Source organism: Erpetoichthys calabaricus, chromosome 2 (assembly GCF_900747795.2).
Source record: "Erpetoichthys calabaricus chromosome 2, fErpCal1.3, whole genome shotgun sequence".
In the NCBI taxonomy this organism is placed as follows: domain Eukaryota; kingdom Metazoa; phylum Chordata; class Cladistia; order Polypteriformes; family Polypteridae; genus Erpetoichthys; species Erpetoichthys calabaricus.
This window is the reverse complement of record NC_041395.2, coordinates 70,561,295-70,583,612: the sequence shown is the minus strand read 5'-3', so window position 1 is coordinate 70,583,612 and position 22,318 is coordinate 70,561,295. Positions and strand designations below refer to the sequence as shown.

Below are 22,318 nucleotides of genomic sequence, written 5' to 3'. Positions count from 1 at the left end.
TGGTTTAAAATCTTAACGGGTGAGACAACTAAAATGAAGCAGACGTCTTACTTGAGCAAAAAGTGCATCTTATTAGGCAACTGAGTTGGAACAAAAACCTGCAGCCACGACATTCCCCATCCCTGATCGACCCTGATTAGTCCAGTTTAGAGTTGTAAAGTTAGAGGTACTAGAAATAACTTATATATAAATGTCATTTTAATTGCAAGGATATATTCAAAAATAGTAGAACTGAAAAGCACTGAAGCAACATCTTCAGGAAGATTCAGAGTCAACGAATCGTAAAAGGGAAAATGTACAAATACACACGGTGCAACACTGACCTAGAACTTAATGTTAAATTATGAGTAATTGCAAAAAATGAAGTAATAACTGAGCAAAATTATTTGTACTGACTTCACAAGTCAACTGTCCACTGGGTTTGGTCAACTGGTAGTTTTAATGAAAGATGGCTGAGCTACTGACTACCTAGGGTTTGAATATGCTTTTAACTTAACTGGTTCACTGGCCAAGTTTATTTTCCCTGCACCTGGGGCCTCATGCATAACGCCGTGCTTAGAATTCATACTAAAACATGATGTACGGACAAAAGCGAAAATGTGCGTATGCACAAAAAAAACCCAGATGCATGAATCTGTACGAATGGCAACTTCCACGTTCTTCCGCTACATACTGTAAATCCCGGTCAGCATGAAAGTAACGCACATGCACATGCCTGCTGCCACTCCCTAACTCCTCTTTGAAAAGGCAATGGCAAAAGCATGGGGGGAAATAAAAGAATTTCAGCAAATACCAAGTGGAAGCAAGGAGAAATGTACTATTTGTTGGTTTAAACAGTGCTATAAACAACAAAAGGAAGTTGATCGAGTGACATACAATGTTGGAGAAACTCAAATGCTCAAGTTTAAAAAGTCGCACAGTGCCCGAAATAAAAAAGTTGTCAGATATCAAAGTCGCTGTGAAAAGGCGAGTCGTAGCCCACCGTCTGAGTGTCATATGAAAGCTTAATAGGGACACAGTGAGAAAAAAGCTCAAAATGTCAACTTTAATCTTGAAATTTCCACTTTAAACACATAGTTTATTTTGTCATTATAGTAGAACATCATAAACTTCATCTTTAAATCATTTAATTTACTAGTTTCTCAAATACCATCATAACTAAAATAGCGCGTTAAATGCTTTGCTTTGTATGTGTTCTTCTATGTGCTCTAAGTGTGTGAATCACTACGTGCTTCTTAAACAGGCATTCTCTTCCTCCAACAGGACACAGAATCCATCACATTCATGATATTACAGCTCTCTGAATAATTAAAATACTGAGTTGTATACTTGATATCATTTTCATGATGATAGGAGTTAAAGCATGTTATTAAACATGGGGACACGGTGGCGCAGTGACAGTGACAAGCTGGCACCCTGTCCAGAGATTGTTCCTGCCTGCCACAAGATGCTTGCTGCGCTGTGCGCGACCTTCAATGAAATAGTTTATTGCAGCAGTACTGTCTCTTTCAAACATACTAACCTCCAATTCCTGTCCTTCCATTTCTTTCTCCAAGTAACCAATCACCACACAATCAGCTCTGTAATAGACGTTCAGCCATCTGTAAGCTGAGAACACCAATTCTTCAAAACTTTTAAGGAACACTGAAAAATCTTCATAGTACATGTTTAATTATTCCATCCATCTATCCTTCCAGTGTCACGCCAGCCCCAGCAAGAATACAGTGCGAGGCAGGAACAATCCCTGAACTAGCTAGCGCTGTAACACCGTGTCCACACATGTTTAATTATTAACAATATAGATCATTTAAATGATGTTAACATTTTATCTGTATAATGCAATGAACATATTTTGCTGCATTTCATCTTAAAAATTATATCATCATCATATGTAAATATGTGCTTTATAAAGTGGCTCAGGTTGTGCAAGTTTACAGTGAGGTAATTGTACTAATAAGTATAAACAGTTCTACAAGGAGCACTTGATGGACTAATTGAGTGTGTTTATAGTTGATGAAACTGTTTCTGAACCGTGAGGTCCGTACAGGAAAGGCTCTGAAGCGTTTGTCGTATGAGAGCAGTTTAAATAACGGATGGCTGAGGCAGCATGTGCTTGATGCTGTATACCGATAATTCTCTTTCCGATCAGCTGCTGTAGAGCTGTGTTTCCACACTCAGATACAGTGATATAAATACTCTGAGTTGTGCATTGAGAGGAACAATGCTAAAGCAGCTATGGTATTTGGAATAGTTTGGCCATTCCGTGGACCATTATATTGTTACAGGTTAATTACAATCAGAAGCCTTAAACTAATAAACAATATGCGGTTAATTTCAGTGTATATGATAAAGTCACGTCAGAGAGTGGATCTAAAAAAGAAAGGGAAACCACACTGGAACAAAAGCACTGCTTTGACGCTGGGTGCCGCCAGTTTGCAAAACCAAGTGGAGAACATGCGTACAACCAAGCATTTAGCTGGCATGAAAATGTGCATGGATTTACGGCAAGTTTAGATTTTATACACCGCGATGTGAGCGTGGAAATGGGCTTACCTAACATTTTTGTGTGTACGCACTGTTTATAAATGAGGCCTCTGGTCTCCACATACTTCACCAAAGGCACAGGTAACAACTCCTATTTAACCCCCGGTCTAATTCAATCTCATGGAAAGATTTTGCAGCAGTGAGTACAAGCCAGATACCAACATTGGATATGTCACCTGTGTATAGCAAGGGACACTTGTGCACACACCCATAGTCACTCATGCTGAGCTACTTTAGAGTCAAAATCAACTTTACCCACAAGGCTTTGAGATGTAGAAAGAAAGTTACATTAACAAGGAGAGGTTTAGAAACTCCATACAGACAGTGACCAAGCCAGGACCACACTTCGATTCTGCTAGAGGAGTGCTTCCCAAACTCCCACCATGGCTGCAGGTTTTTGTTCCAACCAGCTTCTGCTTTTAACTGAACTCCTGGGCTAATTAAGTGAAATGTTATTTCCCAAGTTCTGTGTTTTGGGAACAATATAGAAATGAGAAAACTAAGTTTCGTAAAAAAAAAAAAAAAAAAATTAAAATGTACCAAGCAGTTATATGGGAATAATGTATTTTTTTTTCTTTTTAACAATATTTTCATCTTGATTTTCATTCTGGTTTTCTAGGTGTTCTAATTGTTTAATTAATCCATTATTTACTAATTAGTGGGTTTGACGCTAAAGAAGTTGCAGCCTTTTGATTATTCAGTTTTGTTTACCTGGGTGTCTGCTCTGCTCATTTTTAATTGTCATTAATAAGATACAATGAAGGGGGAAAACTGCTCAGAGAAAGGGCAAAATATAATGAAATCAAAAAAAGAAGAGTTAAGCATTTAAGTCTATAGCAAAAGCAGAAATATTTCTAAATGTCTTATAAATGTAAAAACCATGCTGCTGTGCTTTTCTGAATGTAGAATAAAAGAAAAAAAAGAGCTAATTAAATGAGATCAGTGCTATCAGGTATTGTCACTGATTAAGAATCTGGTTGGAACAAAAACCTGTAGATGCAGTGGGTCCTCAGGACTGAGTTTGGGAAACACGGTGCTAGAGTATACATATTGCAATTCCGATCCTGTAGAGCTGCGGTGTTTGCAGGTTTTTGCTCCAACCCAGTTGCTTAAGTTGAAACCAATTAAAGATCTTATTTAATTTAATATGTTGTTAATGTTTTAACTTTACCATGTCTGTCCATTCTCAAATCATAGATGTTTTTCCCCCTTTCTAAGGATACATAGATAGATAGATAGATAGATAGATAGATAGATAGATAGATAGATAGATAGATAGATAGATAGATAGATAGATAGATAGATACTTTATTAATCCCAAGGGGAAATTCACATACTCCAGCAGCAGCATACTGATATACAAAACAATATTAAATTAAAGATTGATAATAATGCAGGTAAAAACAGACAATAACTATGTATAATGTTAATGTTTACCCCCCCCGGGTGGAATTGAAGAGTTGCATAGTTTGGGGATCTAAATGTATCATGTATCATCCAAGAGATTTGAAGCCTAAAATGGATGAGTTCAGCTCTTCACTTTCTCTTCAGTTTCCATTGGAGTACTTAATTAAACCAAAAAGTGAATGATGAATACGCACTGGTGGAATGGAGACAAGCTAGATGTAGAACTGTTGGCTCCTCTGTTATTTGCATCTTATTGCTAATAAGGAGCAGTTAAAACAATAAATAAAGATGTTTTAGACTAAAATAAGCAATTAAGGGTTACAAATCTTAACATCATAATCGAGACAACTAAAACTGAAGCAGAAAAATGTCACTTGAGCAATAAGTGCTTCATCAACAGTGAATGATTTCTCATGAAGTAATTGGAGTTGGAACAAAATCCTAATGCCACTGTGGCCCTCCAGGACCGATGCTGCTCAGTCCTGATTTAAAAGGCCTGAGTCTTAAATAGCAACTAAATTAAGTGAAGCTAATTACTGTAGTAGCAAAAGCTAGTCACATATGTAGAAAATGGTAAGAATGAAAACTTGTAGCCACTGTGGCTCTCCAGGATCGGAGTTGGCCACCTCTGGTATATTGTAAATTATACAGAATCATTTATCATCAAACCTGGCTAATTTATTTGTGGATCATGGGGGCTGAAGTCTATTCTGGTAGAACATCACACAAGTTAGGTGTCATCACAAAGGCTCATTCATGCAGACAGCTACACTCACTTATACAGGATAACGTTAACGTTACCAATTAACTTAGCATGCAAGTGAGAGGAAAGCTTGTATAACTCTGAGCCTGTTGTTGCTCTAATGCTACTGAGAGTCCTTGTTCTTTATCAGTATTTGTCATTTTCTCAGCTCAGGTATAGAAAACTCAGGTATAGAAAACTTTGGAAGAAACTGTATGAAACAGACTTCTGTCTAATTTCAATCATTTGATTTGTTTTTGATTTTTTTTTCTAATTGCATTTCTGAAAGCCAGCAAATTAGAAATTATGGGTTTATCGTTTCATCTTTGACTGAATTTGACATATAACCCAATGTATTTTGTTGAATTTTTTTGAACACGGGCCAACCTGGTGAAATCAGCTTTACAACTAAAGCTGAATGACTTTACTTTCAGTCTACTCTTTGAACACAAAAAATGGAAATGAATTACAAAGAAAGCTAGAAAAAAGAAAGAACACAGGGGATAGAAAATGTAGTTCTTACATCTCCTGGAGGGTACAGAAACAGTGTATTTTTTCTTTTTTTTTTTGCAGGAAAACAGACAACTGTATAACAGGTTATGTGTTAATGTTAAAAAAAAACATAGTCAATAAAAGGTGTCATTTTGCTTGATTTGTCATTGCATCCATAATGGCTAACATGGTACAACACCCTAGTAATTTAACCCTTCCCCTGAAATTAACATCTAAAACAGATATTGGAAGAGGATATACTGGACTTTTTTAGGAGGGTACTCACATTTCTTTGAAGAAGTGACCTGTTGGTCAAACTCGTTTTATCTGTACCGGAGATTTTTCTTTTTTCTTTTGAAGGGTGCCTTTAACATTACAACTAGCAGAACAGAGTTTAAAGTGGGCCATACTGGGAGAGTTGGCATTGACCTAACCCCTTTTATTTTCCATAAATGTCTATGTTTTTCATAAGAATTAATTCACATTAGTAAAAAAACTTACAACAATCTTCATTGACAATGCATTTCTCAGTCTCCTCTGTTGGCAGTGTACATGTAGAGCCATCTTCTGGAAACTGTTTGACATATCTTTCCCTGGACCGCATGCCCATTCCGCAGGATACGCTGCATGGAGACCAAGTTATCCATTCCGACATCATGCAAGTTGATGCATCTGGAAAGATGATTTAAAATAAAGTAAGGGTCTTCTTCAAAATTGATATTACATGTATTTTCTTTACAGATCTTCTTATTGTCTTATTTCTTTACAGTTCTTCTTATAAATAGAACTTAAACCCTGTATGTAGAAGTGAAATGTGTCCCTTTTATTCACGCCAGTCTTACGTACGTAGTCTAAACTGCTGTAGAAATCCAACAGTAATCAGATTGTTAACCTAACCATTGAGTCAGGCAACTCACAACACAATAAAAAATGACAGGAATTGTGAAGAAGAAAAAAATATATATATTTTGTTTGCTTGCAAAGCAACTAAAGTAATTGATATATGGACCAAATAGGTAAGTATTTAAATGAATGTTAACATTTTCATAGACATATAGTGTATATACCAGACTCACACATACATATACATAGTGTTCTGAAAAAGTAGGTGTCCTCTTGCTTGATTTCCCCTATCAAGAGGACACTTGAGTGAACAAATAACACGTATTTTAAATGTATTTTTTTTACCTAATGAATACAGTCATCCAACACCAACTAGCACTATATAAAATAGTACATGCCCCCAAATTAAATCAAGCCAGTTTAAAGGACAATTAGTCAGTGGAATGAACACACTGATCTATATAAACCTCACTTATTTTGAACATTACCATCAAAGTCAAGTGGCCAGTATTCAGGATCAAATCACATAAAGCTATGACCAAAATAAATTCCTGAACTGATCAAGAAACGTTTTTATTATTTTTTTAATCTAAAAAAGGCTGCAATATGTGTGTCTCTTCTCTGTTGCTAACACAGGTGTTGTGAAAAACTCTTGGGCCCACCATCTCCTGGGCCCACCCTCCTATTCCAATAAAAGGTTTATTTCAGAGACTGCTCTGTGCCTGGCCAGTATTTTTTAATTGCCCTATGTTTTTTTATTGATTTTTGTTCAGATAGGGTACATCATTATTTCTAACTGGGTCTGGGACTGGTAGATGACAAAAGCTTGTGAGAAACTCCGGGGATTCCCATTGGCTAAACACTGAAATCTTACTCTGATAATATCTGATAAACAATTAATTAGATATGGGGAATGGTACCAGTTAACATATGCATATCTCAGGCATACTAATTGCTTTATATGGGGATATGTAGTTTGCAAAAAAAATAATCAGCAGCACTATGTGGAAAAGCCACCTTTTGTGATGTATTATATATAACTGAGATGCTATCTGTTGAAGACCACTGCAGCGGCGCCTGGACCACTTTGGTTACCAATGAAGTCTGAAGTTGAACTCCAGTTTCTTTTAAAGCATGCACTTATTTCCCATTGGTCCCTGTGTACTTTGGCTGACAGCAGTGAATCAAAGTCCCCTCTGTAGCATTGCCACAGGATGTTTCCAATAATGGGCTCATTTATTGAACAACTAAATACAGCAACACCAAAATCCCTGGGTGATGTTCCAATTTGCTTGATTTCTAAGTCATTCTTTATCCTCTTGAACTATCCTGATTTAAAGGATGCAGACTGCTGTTCAAACATTTAGAAACACCTACTCCATTCCCAGGCACACCTCTCACGCCGTTCAGCTTGTGAAGCATTCTCAGTCATGCCTGTGAAGAGCTTTCTGCATATTTTCTTGTAAACTCAGTAACGGGCTCTGAATATTTTATAATATGATTGGACGTGAAATACCAGTTTCTCATTCTTTGTTTAACATAAAAATGCACAAATGATATATTTCTCTGTTTAAAATTAAATAACTATTTTTGTGGCTTGCATAGATTTTGAGGGAGCCTTTTGGGTTTGGATGCCTTCACTGCATCACATTGGTTTCTGGAGTGCTCCCCCATCACTTAAAAATAATCAAGGGTAAAGTCTGTTACACTTTATATTTATTTGTAATTTAATGAAGTTGATTGTACATTTAGAAACTCTCCATAACTTCAAATGTCACATGGGTGGTGTTATGGCATTGTATGAACAAAAATATTAAAAGGAGGACGACATATCAAAAGCTTAAGAATTTTAAACAAATTTTAATTCATGATAATGCATGGAAAATGATGCACTAGAAAGTAGTGGAAGAATTTGCTATCTTCATAATCACATTTGCGGTGTGACAGCCTTATCTATGAAAGTCTGAGTAGTCTTGGTATTAGATGTTTAAACATAAGATCTTTTACAAATATTTAAATATAATCTCTACATCTTGACCTATGCAGGTTGATAAAAAATCTTTTACCGATTGATTGGTTATTATTTCACTGAATACACACTTTCAGTGTTCACCAGTTCCACATGAATACTACATCTTCAACTGATATAAATATTTAGGATGGTTATTATTAGTGACTAGCTGTTAGGTTATCACAATGTAGACATGCTGAATGCATACAATATAAATTACTGTTTCCAAAAGCTTTACTTTATCAAATCCGCATAATTTAGTTAAGTCTGCACTAGTAACACTGGGCACAAAGTTAACCTCGCACACATTTCTTTGGGATGTGTAATTGAAGCACCCCATGATGACACAGAGAGATGGTGCCAAACTCATATAGACAATGACCAGGCCCAGAATATGAAAACAAGAGACTACATCTATGAAGCAACAACATTAACAGCTGCGTCACTGTGCCATACCCCAAAAACATGCTTAATTAAATATGCTGCATTTTAGAATTGAACAAGGATATGGGTGACTTAAGGCTAGTCAGAACAGAATTAGCATGATCAGTTTATTAGACACAATCACCCCACATTTTTACTTAACACCAACATTGACACATAACAGGATGGATCCAAGAACTGATGAGTTATGTCATCTGTTGCCATGTCCCATATGGAGCAAGATACGATGTGCTATGTGATATGACTTCTTCTGAACCACTGTTGTAAACATTAGTAATTGATTGAGTTGTCACACTGCATCCATTACATTTTTCAAATGTTCCTGTTTTCACATATGATTCTGTCACTGCCTAAGTAGTTCATTACATAGGAAGAGTGGGCAAACCTAATAAAGTAGCCACTTGAGGTTCAGGTTTATTACATTTCACATTCTAGGAGCAATAATTACAATTACACTGCTTTCATATTTCCATGCACAAGTATTCACTCTTAATACACATAATATACATGACCTGCATTGTCAACCACTAGGGAAGTGAACATAATATTAATTAGATATGAATCAGCCTATTTATATGATACTTGAAAGTAGTGGTACTCTCATTCTTTCATTAATAACAAACTGATATCTGGTACTATTTTAGTACAAAATCAAATAAAGGTGCACGATACCTTTAATTAGACAAAGAGACTACAGAAAATAGATGAGCCATGTAAATAAATAAGCTGCACTTAGTGATAGTGTACAATGTTTCAGTCTATAATGCAAGGCTCAAAAATCATGCATGGGCTTTTTAAATATAATTTAGTTTTCCATTCTGTTGACTAAACTCAGATAAAGGTATTACTATACAGTAACTCAGTTTCAGTTTACATAAGATTCCAATCCAAATGAACACCAATCACCATAGTGTTCATCTGTGCATTAGATAAAAAGACACATGTTGTTTGGTCAGAATATAAATGGATAAAGAGACACCAGATTCCTGTAACTACATTGGTGTTAACAAGGACATATTTATGTTGCATCTTAAACAACATGTAATATGACAAACATATCAACATTTTGTTATTTCAAATGTCTAGAAGTCAACCCTGAGTGGAACACCACTCACTCACATTCACCTCATTCACACAATCATATTCACTCATACCAGATCAATTTACAGTCAGTTAATCTTTGCATAATGGCTTTGTGATGTAATGAAAATAACTTTACAGAAACAGTGAACAGGCCAACAGCTGAACCTTGGCTCCACGGTTGTCTACTGTACCGCCATGCTGCCTATAATTAAAAGGTGATGGCCTAAAATGGCTGACTAAAAAGAAGGTCATTTTATAAAGGTGACTAAAATATTGAGTCATCCAAAAAGATCTCAAGGATTTCAAAATGCTTTTCTCTAGATTGAATTAGACAGTTTTATTCATACAGTCATTTGAGCTTTCTCAATATAAGCAGCTATTTTCAACTTTACAAGCAGTGTCATGTCTAGGCATCTCCAATGCTGTTTTTTCTTTTTGGAGCAGTGTTATGGAAGTTGTTGGGAAAACGCAGAAGCAAACTTTTGGAACTAAGTCTCACATCCAGGCCTATGAAAATATCCCTCAACATGGTTTCTATAAAAGATAATTCATTATAATAACCAACGTTATTTTCAATTATTTAGCATTTTTAAAGGATCATGATTAGCAAAATACTCTTCATTTTTTTACTCTTATCTAAGGAAATATATGGAAATATTGAAGGAATTACGATTCTGAGTCTAAGAAACATTACACCTGCGTTGTCTTTAACATTAAAACCAGCAAACATTTCTTCAGTACCACAGGCAAAGAGGCTAAACCAATTGGTACCTCAATCCTTTTGTTCTCACTTGTGGCCCATCAACTTGGCATCCTCATAGGGCTCCCCTACTGCCTTACCCCCAGAGCCACAGACAGTCTAATACAGCTTCAGCAGTGGTAAAAATAAATACATTTTGGCACACATTATATATTGTTTGTATATATTTTCATTTTAAATGTTAGCATATGTTTTCAAATAAAAATGAAAAATACAACCTTCAAGGGTTGTGTTGCTGCTGGGTGAATAATTGCTTCAGTATACTGTATATTAACATTTATTACTGAAGAGAAAAAATAACACATTTCAGTCAGCTGGGCACATAAAATAACTAATGAAGTAGAAACTTTTTTGTAGCATTAATTAAAAAATTTACAGCCATACTCACATATTTCTGCGAAAATGCAAACATTTGAAAACGAGAAGCAACATGTAGTCTTATTACAAAATAAGTCTGCATCAGCAGTCAGCACAGATTCTTTTCATCTTCACAGTGACATTTTACAGTTCTGTTTTGTTTTATTGCATTTACATCATGCAGTTGCATTGCATTATTCTTCAGGGATCAAAGAAGACCTGAAGGTTTACTATGCCATGTGCATCCTTCCAAAGTTGCAATGTTGCTAGGCATAACAGAATATGTAGGTAAAATGCAAGCAGCATGATGGAATGAGTAAAATATCATCCACACCAACAGTTCTTTTTTCAGTCTGAGGTGCTCCCACAACCACAATGGTGGTGCTTCAGTGACTTTTGTGTTATTGTGTTTGCTTTCTCTCACCTGTTATTGCCTCTGCACTTTATCAGAATCAGTCTCCTTGACCATCTCTTGTATTACCTTTCAAAGTCGGATGCCTTTCTCCTGTTTTATTTTATTTATAGTGGCTTATTTGCCATGTATACTAATGATGAAAATCTTGGTAGTAACACATCTCCCAAAAATGGCTCAATGAGTCACACTCACCACAATCATAGACTGTCTTTCTGTGGTAATTCTCCAAATAGGAAATAGTGCTTAGTATATATTTGTTATTTACATCTGCAGCTATGCAAAATTTGATGGCAGTCTTATTTGGCTTGGTTGTCTTGTACTACATGAAATGTTTCAATATTTCATCTGGAATTACTGCTCATCGATGGTTATGTTTTATCCTTACTTATAATGAGGTTCTGCATGAAGTGTACCAAGTGTCTGATAACAGCTAAGCTGTCAGTACACAAAGGAGAATGAGCTGTGAGAGAACAGCACTGTGCTCTTCACTCAGGGCTTGTTCCTTCCACAATACGCCATCTTGTGTGTTCTCCTTTTGCCATGTCAAATTGATGCTGGTTTCCCAAAAAGCCAACACCATGGTGGAACTGTTCCTTTGAAACTGTTGTTTTTAAGTTTATCTTGGCAAATGAAAAGAACTTGGAGAACACAGATAAATGGGTTACCACAAGCCTCTGTCCTTTCGCCAAAACTCTACAACCCCTACACGAATGACCTTCCCAAGACATCATCGTGAAAATTCAATTATGCAGCCGACATCTGTTGTGGGATGCAGGTGAAGTCCTTTGATGAGCTGGAGTGTGAGTTGAACAAGGACATGATTGCCCTAACAGATTATTGTCACCAGTGGAGTCTCATCTCCAGTTCATCAAAAACAGTCTCAAACGTCTTTCACCTCCACCACAAAAGTGCAGGCAAACAGCTTCATATCACCAGTTTATCTTGCAGTCATTCTCGACATAACCTTGTCTTTCAAACAGCTAATGTCCAAGATTGCTGCTAAAATTAAGATGAGAAATAACCTACTGTCAGAGCTGGATGGTACATTGTGAAGGACCAAAGCAAAGGTGTTCAGGTGTTCCTCCTTGGCTCTGTCACGCTCAGTGGCTGACTGCTGCTTTTGAGCATGGAACCACTCATCTCAGTGAAAACGGGTGGAAACACACCTCAACAAATCTATGCACATCATAACAGGTGCTCTCCATCCAACACAGTACCCCCTCACATTTGCTGTGATGCTGCTAATGCAGGGTTTTTAACAAAATATGACAGGCAAGACTGTTTACCGATATATGGCAACACTGTTCACCATCCAAGGCTTTGTCTCCTTTCCAGGCACCCAATTTGATGGTCGCCTAGGGATGTTACTGTTGCCAACACATGGAAAAAGCTACGGGTGGTAGATCCTCCTGAAAACTCTTTCCTGATCCACAACCCAACAAAACAGGTGCCAGGATTTGACCTTCCCAGGCGGGACTGGGTCACGCTCAACCACTACCGAACAAGGATTGGCAGATGTCCTGCAAACCTGCATACATTGGAGTTTCATGATAACCTGCTCTGTTTCTGTTTACAACAGCAAAGCTTGGCCCACGTTGTGAATGATTGTGCCATCCTAAAGTTCAGAGTTGGTCTTGCCATGCTTCACACAGCCTCGGCATCTGCTATTGACTGGTTGAGATGGGAAAAGTACATTCACTAAAGAAACATAAGCAACACCTAGCTGAAAAAACTGGTGAGTTGAGTTTCAGATTAGCCTATGATCTCCGTTATCAGATGTACTGAAACAATGCAAGTGACTATAGTTACATATTTTCTGTGATTACTGTATAGTCAACTGGAAGAGAGAGAGAGAGAGAGAAATGGCAATTTACATTTGAGTAGCAACATACAGTACAATAACCACAATACATTGTGGCTAAATTGGATTTTTCAAGGTGAGAATACAGTGATCCCTCGCTATATCGCGCTTCACCTTTCGCGGCTTCACTCTATCGCGGATTTTATATGTAAGCATATTTAAATATATATCGCAGATTTTTTGCTGGTTCGCAGATTTCTGAGGACAATGGGTCTTTTAATTTCTGGTACATTCTTCCTCAGTTGGTTTGCCCAGTTGATTTCATACAAGGGACGCTATTGGCAGATGGCTGAGAAGCTACCCAACTTACTTTTCTCTGTCTCTCTTGCGCCTGACTTTCTCTGATCCTGACGTAGGGGGTGTGAGCAGGGGGGCTGTTCGCACACCTAGACGATAGGGACGCTCGTCTAAAAATGCTGAAAGATTATCTTCACGTTGCTACCTTCTGTGTGCAGCTGCTTCGTGAAGCGACATGCTGCACGGTGCTTCGCATACTTAAAAGCTCAAAGGGCACGTATTGATTTTTTACTTTGTTTTTCTCTGTCTCTCTCTCTCTCTCTCTCTCTCTCTCTCCCTGCTCCTGACGGAGGGGGTGTGAGCTGCCGCCTTCAACAGCTTTGTACCGGCGGTGCTTCGCATACTTAAAAGCCAAACAGCCCTATTGATTTGTTTGCTTTCCTCTCTGTTTCTGACAGCCTGTGCTCCTGATGCGCACTCCTTTGAAGAGGAAGATATGTTTGCATTCTTTTAATTGTGAGACGGAACTGTCTTCTCTGTCTTGTCATGGAGCACAGTTTAAACTTTTGAAAAAGAGACAAATGTTTGTTTGCAGTGTTTGAATAACGTTCCTGTCTCTCTACAACCTCCTGTGTTTCTGCGCAAATCTGTGACCCAAGCATGACAATATAAAAATAACCATATAAACATATGGTTTCTACTTCGCGGATTTTCTTATTTCGCGGGTGGCTCTGGAACGCAACCCCCGCGATGGAGGAGGGATTACTGTAATATACAAATGTGGACAAGAGCATGCTGAAGGAGAAAGGCAGTGGAGAATACATGTATTATCTATTAGAATTAAATAGAATTTAAGAGTTACAGCAACATGGGTATTTAGAGTGCAGCAAGTTAGGAAATGTCAAGGAAGGACAGGAGCATGGAAAGCACAGTGAATAAATTATTACAGATTTAAAAACACAATGCCATTTGGTGTTGAATGTGGAAATTCTAGTTTTAAATGGTGGGAATGCAAACAAATAGATCTTTTTATCAAAGACATGACTTTACTGTATATTGTTCAGCTACTGTAAGCAAGAAGTTTATAGGAATGATAAAATAAACAAAAAAAATTATTATAGCCAACATATCTCCGATAGCTGTAGGGCACTTCTTCCTAAAATCAATTAAATAATCAAACACCTAACTGCACAAGCGTACCAGCTGTATATATTTTGTGGTTTGTAGAGTCCTTAAAAGTACACAAACACCTAGGAAGCCAAACTAATAAAAAATGCAAAGGAAATTTGTTAAGAGGAGTTTAAAACAGCAGGGAGAACTGAAAGTAGTAGCAACAGTAGAGTACACAGTACAGTAAAATTCATACTTGTCAGAACATTGCCACACTACCGCATCATGATAAACAAAAATGTATTACTATGGCAGAAAGGTAAAAATAACAAAAACCCAGTGTCCCACAGGGCCTTCTTATATATGCAGTCAGTCCTTTCTGGCAGGTGGAGTGACTGTTAAGGTCCACTTACCATCTACACTCCTCTATTGCTGTCTGTTCTTCTTCCAAACTCTAGTCTTCTTCTTCACTCCCTGGCTTTTCTTCTACCTGCAAGACAAGGTCTTGCTTATGGTCACCTACCAACTACAAGCTCCTTGCTTATATGTAAAAGAGAGGCTTATAAGGCAAGCCAGGATCTGTCTTAATCTATATCAAAAGCTATGCCATAGGGTAAGGGAAACTGCAAAACCCTGGTCCAAAAAAAAAAAAAAGAACTATGAATAATTTAATTCAGGGGTGTCGAACTCTGGGCCTGGAGGGCCGCAGTGGCTGCAGGTTTTTATTCTAACTGTTTCTTAATTAGTGACCTGTTTTTGCTGCTAATTAACTTCTTTTCCCTTCATTTTAATAGCCCTGTTTTTAAGGATCCAGTTATCTGAATGTATTCCTTTCTTCATTAAATGACAGCCAAATAGAAATGAGATATGAAACAAGCCAACAGATGACCAACTAAACTGGGATTTCAAACTCCAACCAATTTCACTCCAACCACTTTCATAATGAGAAGCCGTTTCTTGCTGTTAATTAAACTCGTTATTTAATTCCACTGCTTGTTGCTGCTCTCATTCTGCCACAGCAGACATTTCTAAAACTGTTGATTTTCTGTTTTTCTAAGAACACCATCAAAATGTTTTGGTAACCTGAGAGATCAACCTTACCGAGACCATCACCTTCTTTATTTTCAGATATTATGTTATGGGCACAGGTGAGCTGGTCATGTGGCGGCTTGTTTTTTGTTTCATATTGTTTGGCTGTTAATTAACGAAAAAGAGACAACTAAGGGGCCTGAGTTAATTAAAAATAAGGTAAATAAGTTAACTAGCAGCAAAAACTGTACACTAATTAAGTAGATGGTTAAAATGAAAACCTGCAGCCACTGCGGCCCTCCAGGACCAGAGTTCTACACCTGTGATTTAATTGTTTAAGAAACATAAAGCCTAAAAGACAACACTACAAAATATTAATAATAATAATAGAAACAAAGAACAAAACACAAAACTAAATCCAAAACTCAAAAAATAACTCAGAAAGGAAATCTAAATAAACCCAAACTGTAATTCTAAATCAGTCACAAACAAGCCAGTAAAGTAAAAAACAAGCAAACTAAAAGACGAAAAGGCCACAAGACCACAAATGAGAGATATACAAAGAGATAAGGGAGCAGATGAAACAGGACTCCAATACCTCTAGAAATCCTATTTGATGCCCAAACTTATATATAATATGGGCATCACGATGGCACAGTGGTAGCGGTGCTGCCTCGCAGTAAGGAGACCTGGGTTCGCTTCCCGGGTCCTCCCTGCGTGGAGTTTACATGCTCTCCTCGTGTCTGTGTGGGTTTCCTCCGGGTGCTCTGGTTTCCTCCCACAGTCCAAAGACATGCAGGTTAGGTGCATTGGTGATCCTAAATTGTCCCGGGTGTGCGCCCTGCCCAGGATTTGTTCATGCCTTGTGCCCTGTGTTGGCTGGGATTGGCTCCAGCAGACCCCCGTGACCCTGTGTAGCGGATCCTATATATAAGCGGATCATTATAGGATAATGCCTGACTGACTTATATATAATTGTAGTTAAACGAAGGGCCTTGCTTCACTGCATTTTTAAAAGGCGGACAATTAAGAAAAGATGACAGGATTAAATAGTACTGTTCTTTCATGTGAGCAGTTTCTTTCATTCTTTGTCAGTAAAATTGATACAATCCGCTGTGGTATTGTTCCAACTGGCTATAAACTTCCTACTGTTAATCATGGCATTGTCTTGGAATCTTTTGATCTTGTTTCACTTTTACAGTTAAAAAGTACTATTGACACCCTTAAACCTACTCTCAGTCCTCTTGATATTGTACCACCACACCTCTTAGTGGAAGCCTTTGATGTTTTGGGTCCATCTTTACTAGCCATTATCAGTTCTATAGGTGAGGGGGTTGTGTCCTCATGTTCTAAACATGATGTGGTGCGTCCCTGTCTAACAAAGGCAGAATTAGTTCATGGAGTTTATGCCAATTTTCGCCCGATTTCCCAATTGCCATTTCTAGCTAAAATATTAGAAAGAGTTATTTATAATCAATTGGTTGATCACTTTAACTCCAATAATTTATTTGATATCTACCAATCTGGCTTTAGGCGTTATCATGGTGTTGAGACAGCCCTCCTGAAAGTATTCAATGACATCTCTATTATTACTGACTCAGGTGGCGCTGCAGTCCTTGTCCTCCTTGACCTGTCTGCTGCCTTTGACACTATTGACCATGAGATTTTGCTGTTGCGGCTTGTTGGGTTTAAAGGGGCTGCTCTTAACTGGATCAGGTCATATCTAATTGGCAGACAATTTTCAGTGACTTTAAATTCCTCTTTTTCGTCTTCTGCTCCTCATAAATGTGGTGTTCCTCAGGGATCCATTTTGGGTCCCATTTTATTCTCTATATACCTTCATACTATTGGAGCTATTTTTAGGAAATTTAAAATTTCTTTTCACTGCTATGCTTATGATACACAGGTTTATATTCCCGTCTGCAACTCTGCAATGAATCAACTGCACAACTGTCTTTTTGAACTAAAATCCTGGATGGCTAATAATTTGAATAATCTGAATCAAAATAAAACTGAGGTGCTTATAGTGGGTCCATCAGCTAAAGCCCAAATTGGTCTTGGACTTCTCGGCTCTTTCTCTGTCTTTTGCAAACCTCAAGTCTGCAGTCTTGGTGTAATCTTTGTCAGTAACCTCTCTTTTAAGAAACAGATTAATTCTGTAGTCAAGAGTTGCTTTTTCCAGCTTCGTCTTTTAGGTAAGATCAAGCCTTTTTTATCTTCTAGAGATCTTGAGAAAGCTACTCATGCTTTTATCTTTTCTCGCCTTGATTACTGTAACTCGCTGTATTCTGGGATTAGCAAATCTCTGATATACAGGTTACAGTTGGTCCAGAATGCTGTTTCTCGCTTTCTGGTTGGGGCAAGAAAGTCTGATTCTGTTCCTCCAGTATTAGCTTCTTTACACTGGCTGCCTGTCAGTTTTCAAATTGATTTTAAAATCTTGTTGCTAGTTCTTAAATCTTTACATGGGCTTGCTCCTGCCTATGTATCTGAACTGTGTGTTTTACATCAGCCATCTAGAGTACTTAGGTCTTCTGGTCAGCTGTCTCTTGTTGTCCCTCGTACTAAGTGTAAAACTAAAGGGGACAGGGCCTTTAAAGCTGCTGCTCCTTGCCTGTGGAACTCTTTACTTCATTACATAAAGGAGTCGTCTACAATTGAACTGTTCAAAGCAAGATTAAAAATTAATTTCTATTCACTTGCTTTCCGTGACCTTCAGTAATATTGATGGTTTCCTCATTGTGATTATGTAATCTTACTTCTATTTATTATTTATTTTATTTATGTTAATATTATTTTATTTCTATTTATGTTATTTAGGTTAATTGTATGTTTTTTTTTTCTTCTTTTATTGTAAAGCACTTTGGCCACAGCATTCCTATGTTGCTTTAAATGTGCTATATAAATAAATTGACATTGACTCATAAAAAAGTAAAGAACATACATAGAATACACAGAAAATGCAAAGCAAAACACAAAGCATTCACAGAACCTACTTCCAATTACACACCAGGAATTATATTTGGGGACTTGGATGGACAACATATATACAGATATGGGCCAAAGACAGGTTTTCCTTTCCAGTAAATGTGAGGAACACAACCACAATGGCCTTTAGTGAACTGTGGACTAATGATACTTTTTTGTTAGCAAATTACAGTAAATCAAACATAATCATGAAAACATCAATTCAAAATAAAACACCATTCCAAAGGTGCCCACCCCTCACCACAGCCCCTGACAGCACAAGTTAATCAAGGAGGAGAGAAGTCATGGTTGCACACAGGAAAACCTTCTGATCATTAAGTAAAGTTAACATATGATTGCCACTTACAATTTTTGAGCTGGTAAAACCATTTATCTAACAGCAGATAGCTGAAGAAGTATAAGGCCATAGAAAAAGGATTTTCAGAAGTAAAAGGATAAAGCATCAGGAGATTTCCAACTTAAAGCTAGGCCTAAGTTTATAGTGATGATGCCTAAACAGAACAATCTCTGCAGAAAGATTCATAATATTTTAATAGGTGCTCCCAATGCTAATGTGATGCGGGAGACCTTCCGTGACAAGATCATGAAGGTTGCTGAGGGTTGTGTTGGTTCTGCTGGTGTTCCCAGGGGCACCCTGGATGTCATTGAGAGGAGTTGCAGAGTAAAGCTTGATGGCAACTCTGGTCTGTACCAGGAACTGAGAAGGACAGCTGTGAGGGCTCTGAGGGCAGATAAGGAGGTGTCTGTTAGAAGAATCTGTGAGCAAGTGACATACCACCTATGGTCTACAGACCAACATCCTGCTTGCAGAGGAATCGAAGCATTATGCACATTCATATCTGCTACTTGGAGTGTCGCAGACAGGGCGTAAGATGGAACTGTCCTTACAGATGACACTGCAGTTATGACCCGCTGGGCTGGCTATTTTGAGCAGCTGTTTAAAGCTGATCCTCCAGCTAGGATATTGGACATCTCTGGGTCCTCGGTTCTTGAGACTGTTCCTCCAATTAGCTGTGAACCACCCAATCTCAATGAGTGGGATCTGTGGTATCTGGGGTGAACTTCTCCAGGCTGGTGGTAAGGCTGTCCTCCTGGCATTGCAAGCAATCTTTGCTTCCATTTGGGAGACAGGCGTCATCCCAAATGACTGGAAAACAGGACTTGTCGTCCCAATCTGGAAAGGGAAGGGTGATTGCCTGGATTGTGGGAAAAGGTTCTTACTAGGGTCATCCTCAATAGGATTTGTGATCACTTTCTCACCTACCAGTGACCAGAGCAGTCTGCATTTATGACCTAAGAAGTCTAGAATCAACCGCATCCTGGCACTGAGGGTTCTCATTCAGTGCAAACACGAATATCAACAGTTTCTTTGTAGCCTTTGTCAATTTTCATAACATGTTCAATTCAGATGATTGAGCTGCCCTGTGGGACATCCTGAGACTTTGTTGGATCCCCCTGAAACTGACATCGGCCCACCTGTACACTGGTACTGTAACTGTTGTGCAGAGTGGAGGCAGAACTGCTGCATTTTTCCTAGTTGATTCTGGGGTTCTGAGGTGTGTTCTTGCTCCTGCCCAGTTCAATGCTTGCATGGACTGGGTGTTAGTCAATGTTGTGTGATCCAGCGACTGTGGGGCATCTGTTGGTGAAGAAAGATTCACTGATCTTAAGTTTGCAGATGATGCTATGATGTTTGCGGAGTCAATGGAGGCTCTGATGGGGGCACTCGAGAGACTGAGTGAAGCGTCTTAGTGCCTGGGCTTGCGAGTGTCCTGGATAAAAAACAATATCCAGGTCTTCAATGACCTCTTGGGCATAGCCATCAGCAGTGTGTCTATCTGTGGAGATAGTGTTGACCTTGTCGAGTGGTTTACTAACCTCAGCAGCGACATTATGTTTCTGGTGACTCTTCCTATGAAGTCAGTAGATGGATTGGGAGAGCATGGGGGGTCATGAGGTCACTGGAAAGGGGTGTGTGGCACTCCCTTATTTTTTGCAAAAGGACAAAGGACCAATTCTTTAGAGTCCTGGTACTTCCTGTTTTTCTATATAGTTGAGAGATATGGGCGCTATACCCTGACCTGAGACAAAGACTGGACTCCTGTGTCTGTACGGAAAATCCTTGTTGTGAGGGAGTGTCAGTTATGGCACTAGGACCATGTGGCGCAATTGTCCGAGGGTGATCTGGCTTGTAGGATCCTCACTGTTGAGAACCCGAGTGGCTGGACCCGGCCAAGGAAATGCCCACAAAGCACCTGGCTGCAGCAGATAGATAGTCATGTCTGGGGGGTTGCCAACCGGTATTCCAAGCTGTTTTGTCATGTGGTGGGTGTAGCAATGTGCTGCACCAGTGCATTCTCCCCAACCTGTTATTATCTGACATGTGATGCTACTCTCAATAGTCTGCAGGACACATGCTACAATGTATCTCAGTGTACTGTGAAGATAAAATGAACTTGAAGTATAACAATCAGAGAATATTTTAGTGAAATCTACTTTGACTATTATGTCTGCAGGTGCCTTTATTCTTCTTTGATACTGAATCAGTATACTGTATACTATAACATGCTTGTCAGCTGTCTACAAAACCTGTAAAGGGTGCATTTACAGATCAGGAAGTCTTGGCATGAAAACACTCTTTTAGAATTTAGACACAACTAAGAAAATGTGTTTTTAGAAGCATGGAAATGAATGAGGAGGACGCAGTTGGGATTAAAGCATCATTGGAAAGAGGAGCTGGGAGAAATAAGTGAATCCAGCAAGCAATAGATACATTTTCTTGGTTGTTTTTAATTTCCTGGGTGTTACAAAAATGTCAGCAGGGCTCTTGCTTATAAAAAATAACTGCAATAAAGTGCATTGAGTAAATTTGTGACAGAAAGCAACATGACTCCTGTACAACATTTCTCCAACTGGTAGTCACAATATCTCATACTGGCTGAGATAAATTATGTTCTTAAAAACAAAAAATAATGCTGACAGAAGTGTCATGTAGTTGAATGAATTTGATTTTATAAACATATTTCCGAGCCAAACATTTTTTCTCTTTAATGCTTTCATAAGGTGCTTGGAAAAATGGAATGATTTGATATTTCTCTGTCTAAAATGCCAACGGCAAACCTATCACTAACATCAGTCCATATGAATCTCACTCTAAATGTTTACTATTCACCAGTTATAAATATGCACAAAATAAAAAGTCTACACATTAGAAGTAAAAGCATTTAACTAAACTGTACCTTGAACATATTACAGGGATATAACACATTAAAAAAGGATACTTCTACCCTAAATTGTTTTCCAAATCTTATGGACAGTACTTGGATTTTTTCATAATTTAACTATTGAATTAATAAGTCATCAGCCAGCTGTCAGCAACCGCTTCCTTTTAAAGTAAGTGTGACACCATAACAGCAGAATTAATGTTGCCACAAGAGGTGAAATAATATCCTACTGTTGTTTAATTCACACTTTAAGTTTTGTTTGTACTCATTAAAACAATAAAAATCCTGCCTTATATTTTATTGAGGACTATGGTGGTAATTATCTGAGTAGGGCTGACCAGACCTCCCTTCACTAGCAATAATTGCATTTATTTGCAACCAAGAGATGCAATCCGTCCAATGATTCATGGATTCTATTAATGTGCTCTTTCATCCACAACTTTAGTGACAACTGCTCAGCAGAAATCCTTATAAGGTTCATCTCAGCTGCCCTTGATCCTGGTTCAGTGCAGTTATAAAATGTGGGCCAAGTAATACATACTCAAATTTACGTATCTCAGTCATGGAACTTTCACAATTCACTTGAGATTCATATATGTGTCACGCAATTTAGTGTGCTGTGATATCAAATCCAATCATGGTTCTCTCATGTATGAATATGGTTGTACAGTACTATGGAAACCCTATATGGCTGGCAGTGAGGTTGAAAAATAAGTAACAGCTCATTTCAAAGATGAGAGTTCACCTGATTATACCCTCACACGTCTTCAG

General features: G+C 38.1%; 1 protein-coding gene across 1 annotated transcript in view; it reads right to left on the bottom strand.

Annotated features, from left to right (window-relative positions):
- LOC114645958 (spondin-1) overlaps positions 1–22,318 on the bottom strand; it is a 509,623-nt gene that overhangs the window by 77,037 nt on the left and 410,268 nt on the right. The window contains exon 12 of the mRNA XM_028793897.2: positions 5,687–5,857. Within this exon, the coding sequence (XP_028649730.1) occupies positions 5,687–5,857 (171 nt within the window). The remainder of the gene's footprint in view (positions 1–5,686; positions 5,858–22,318) is intronic.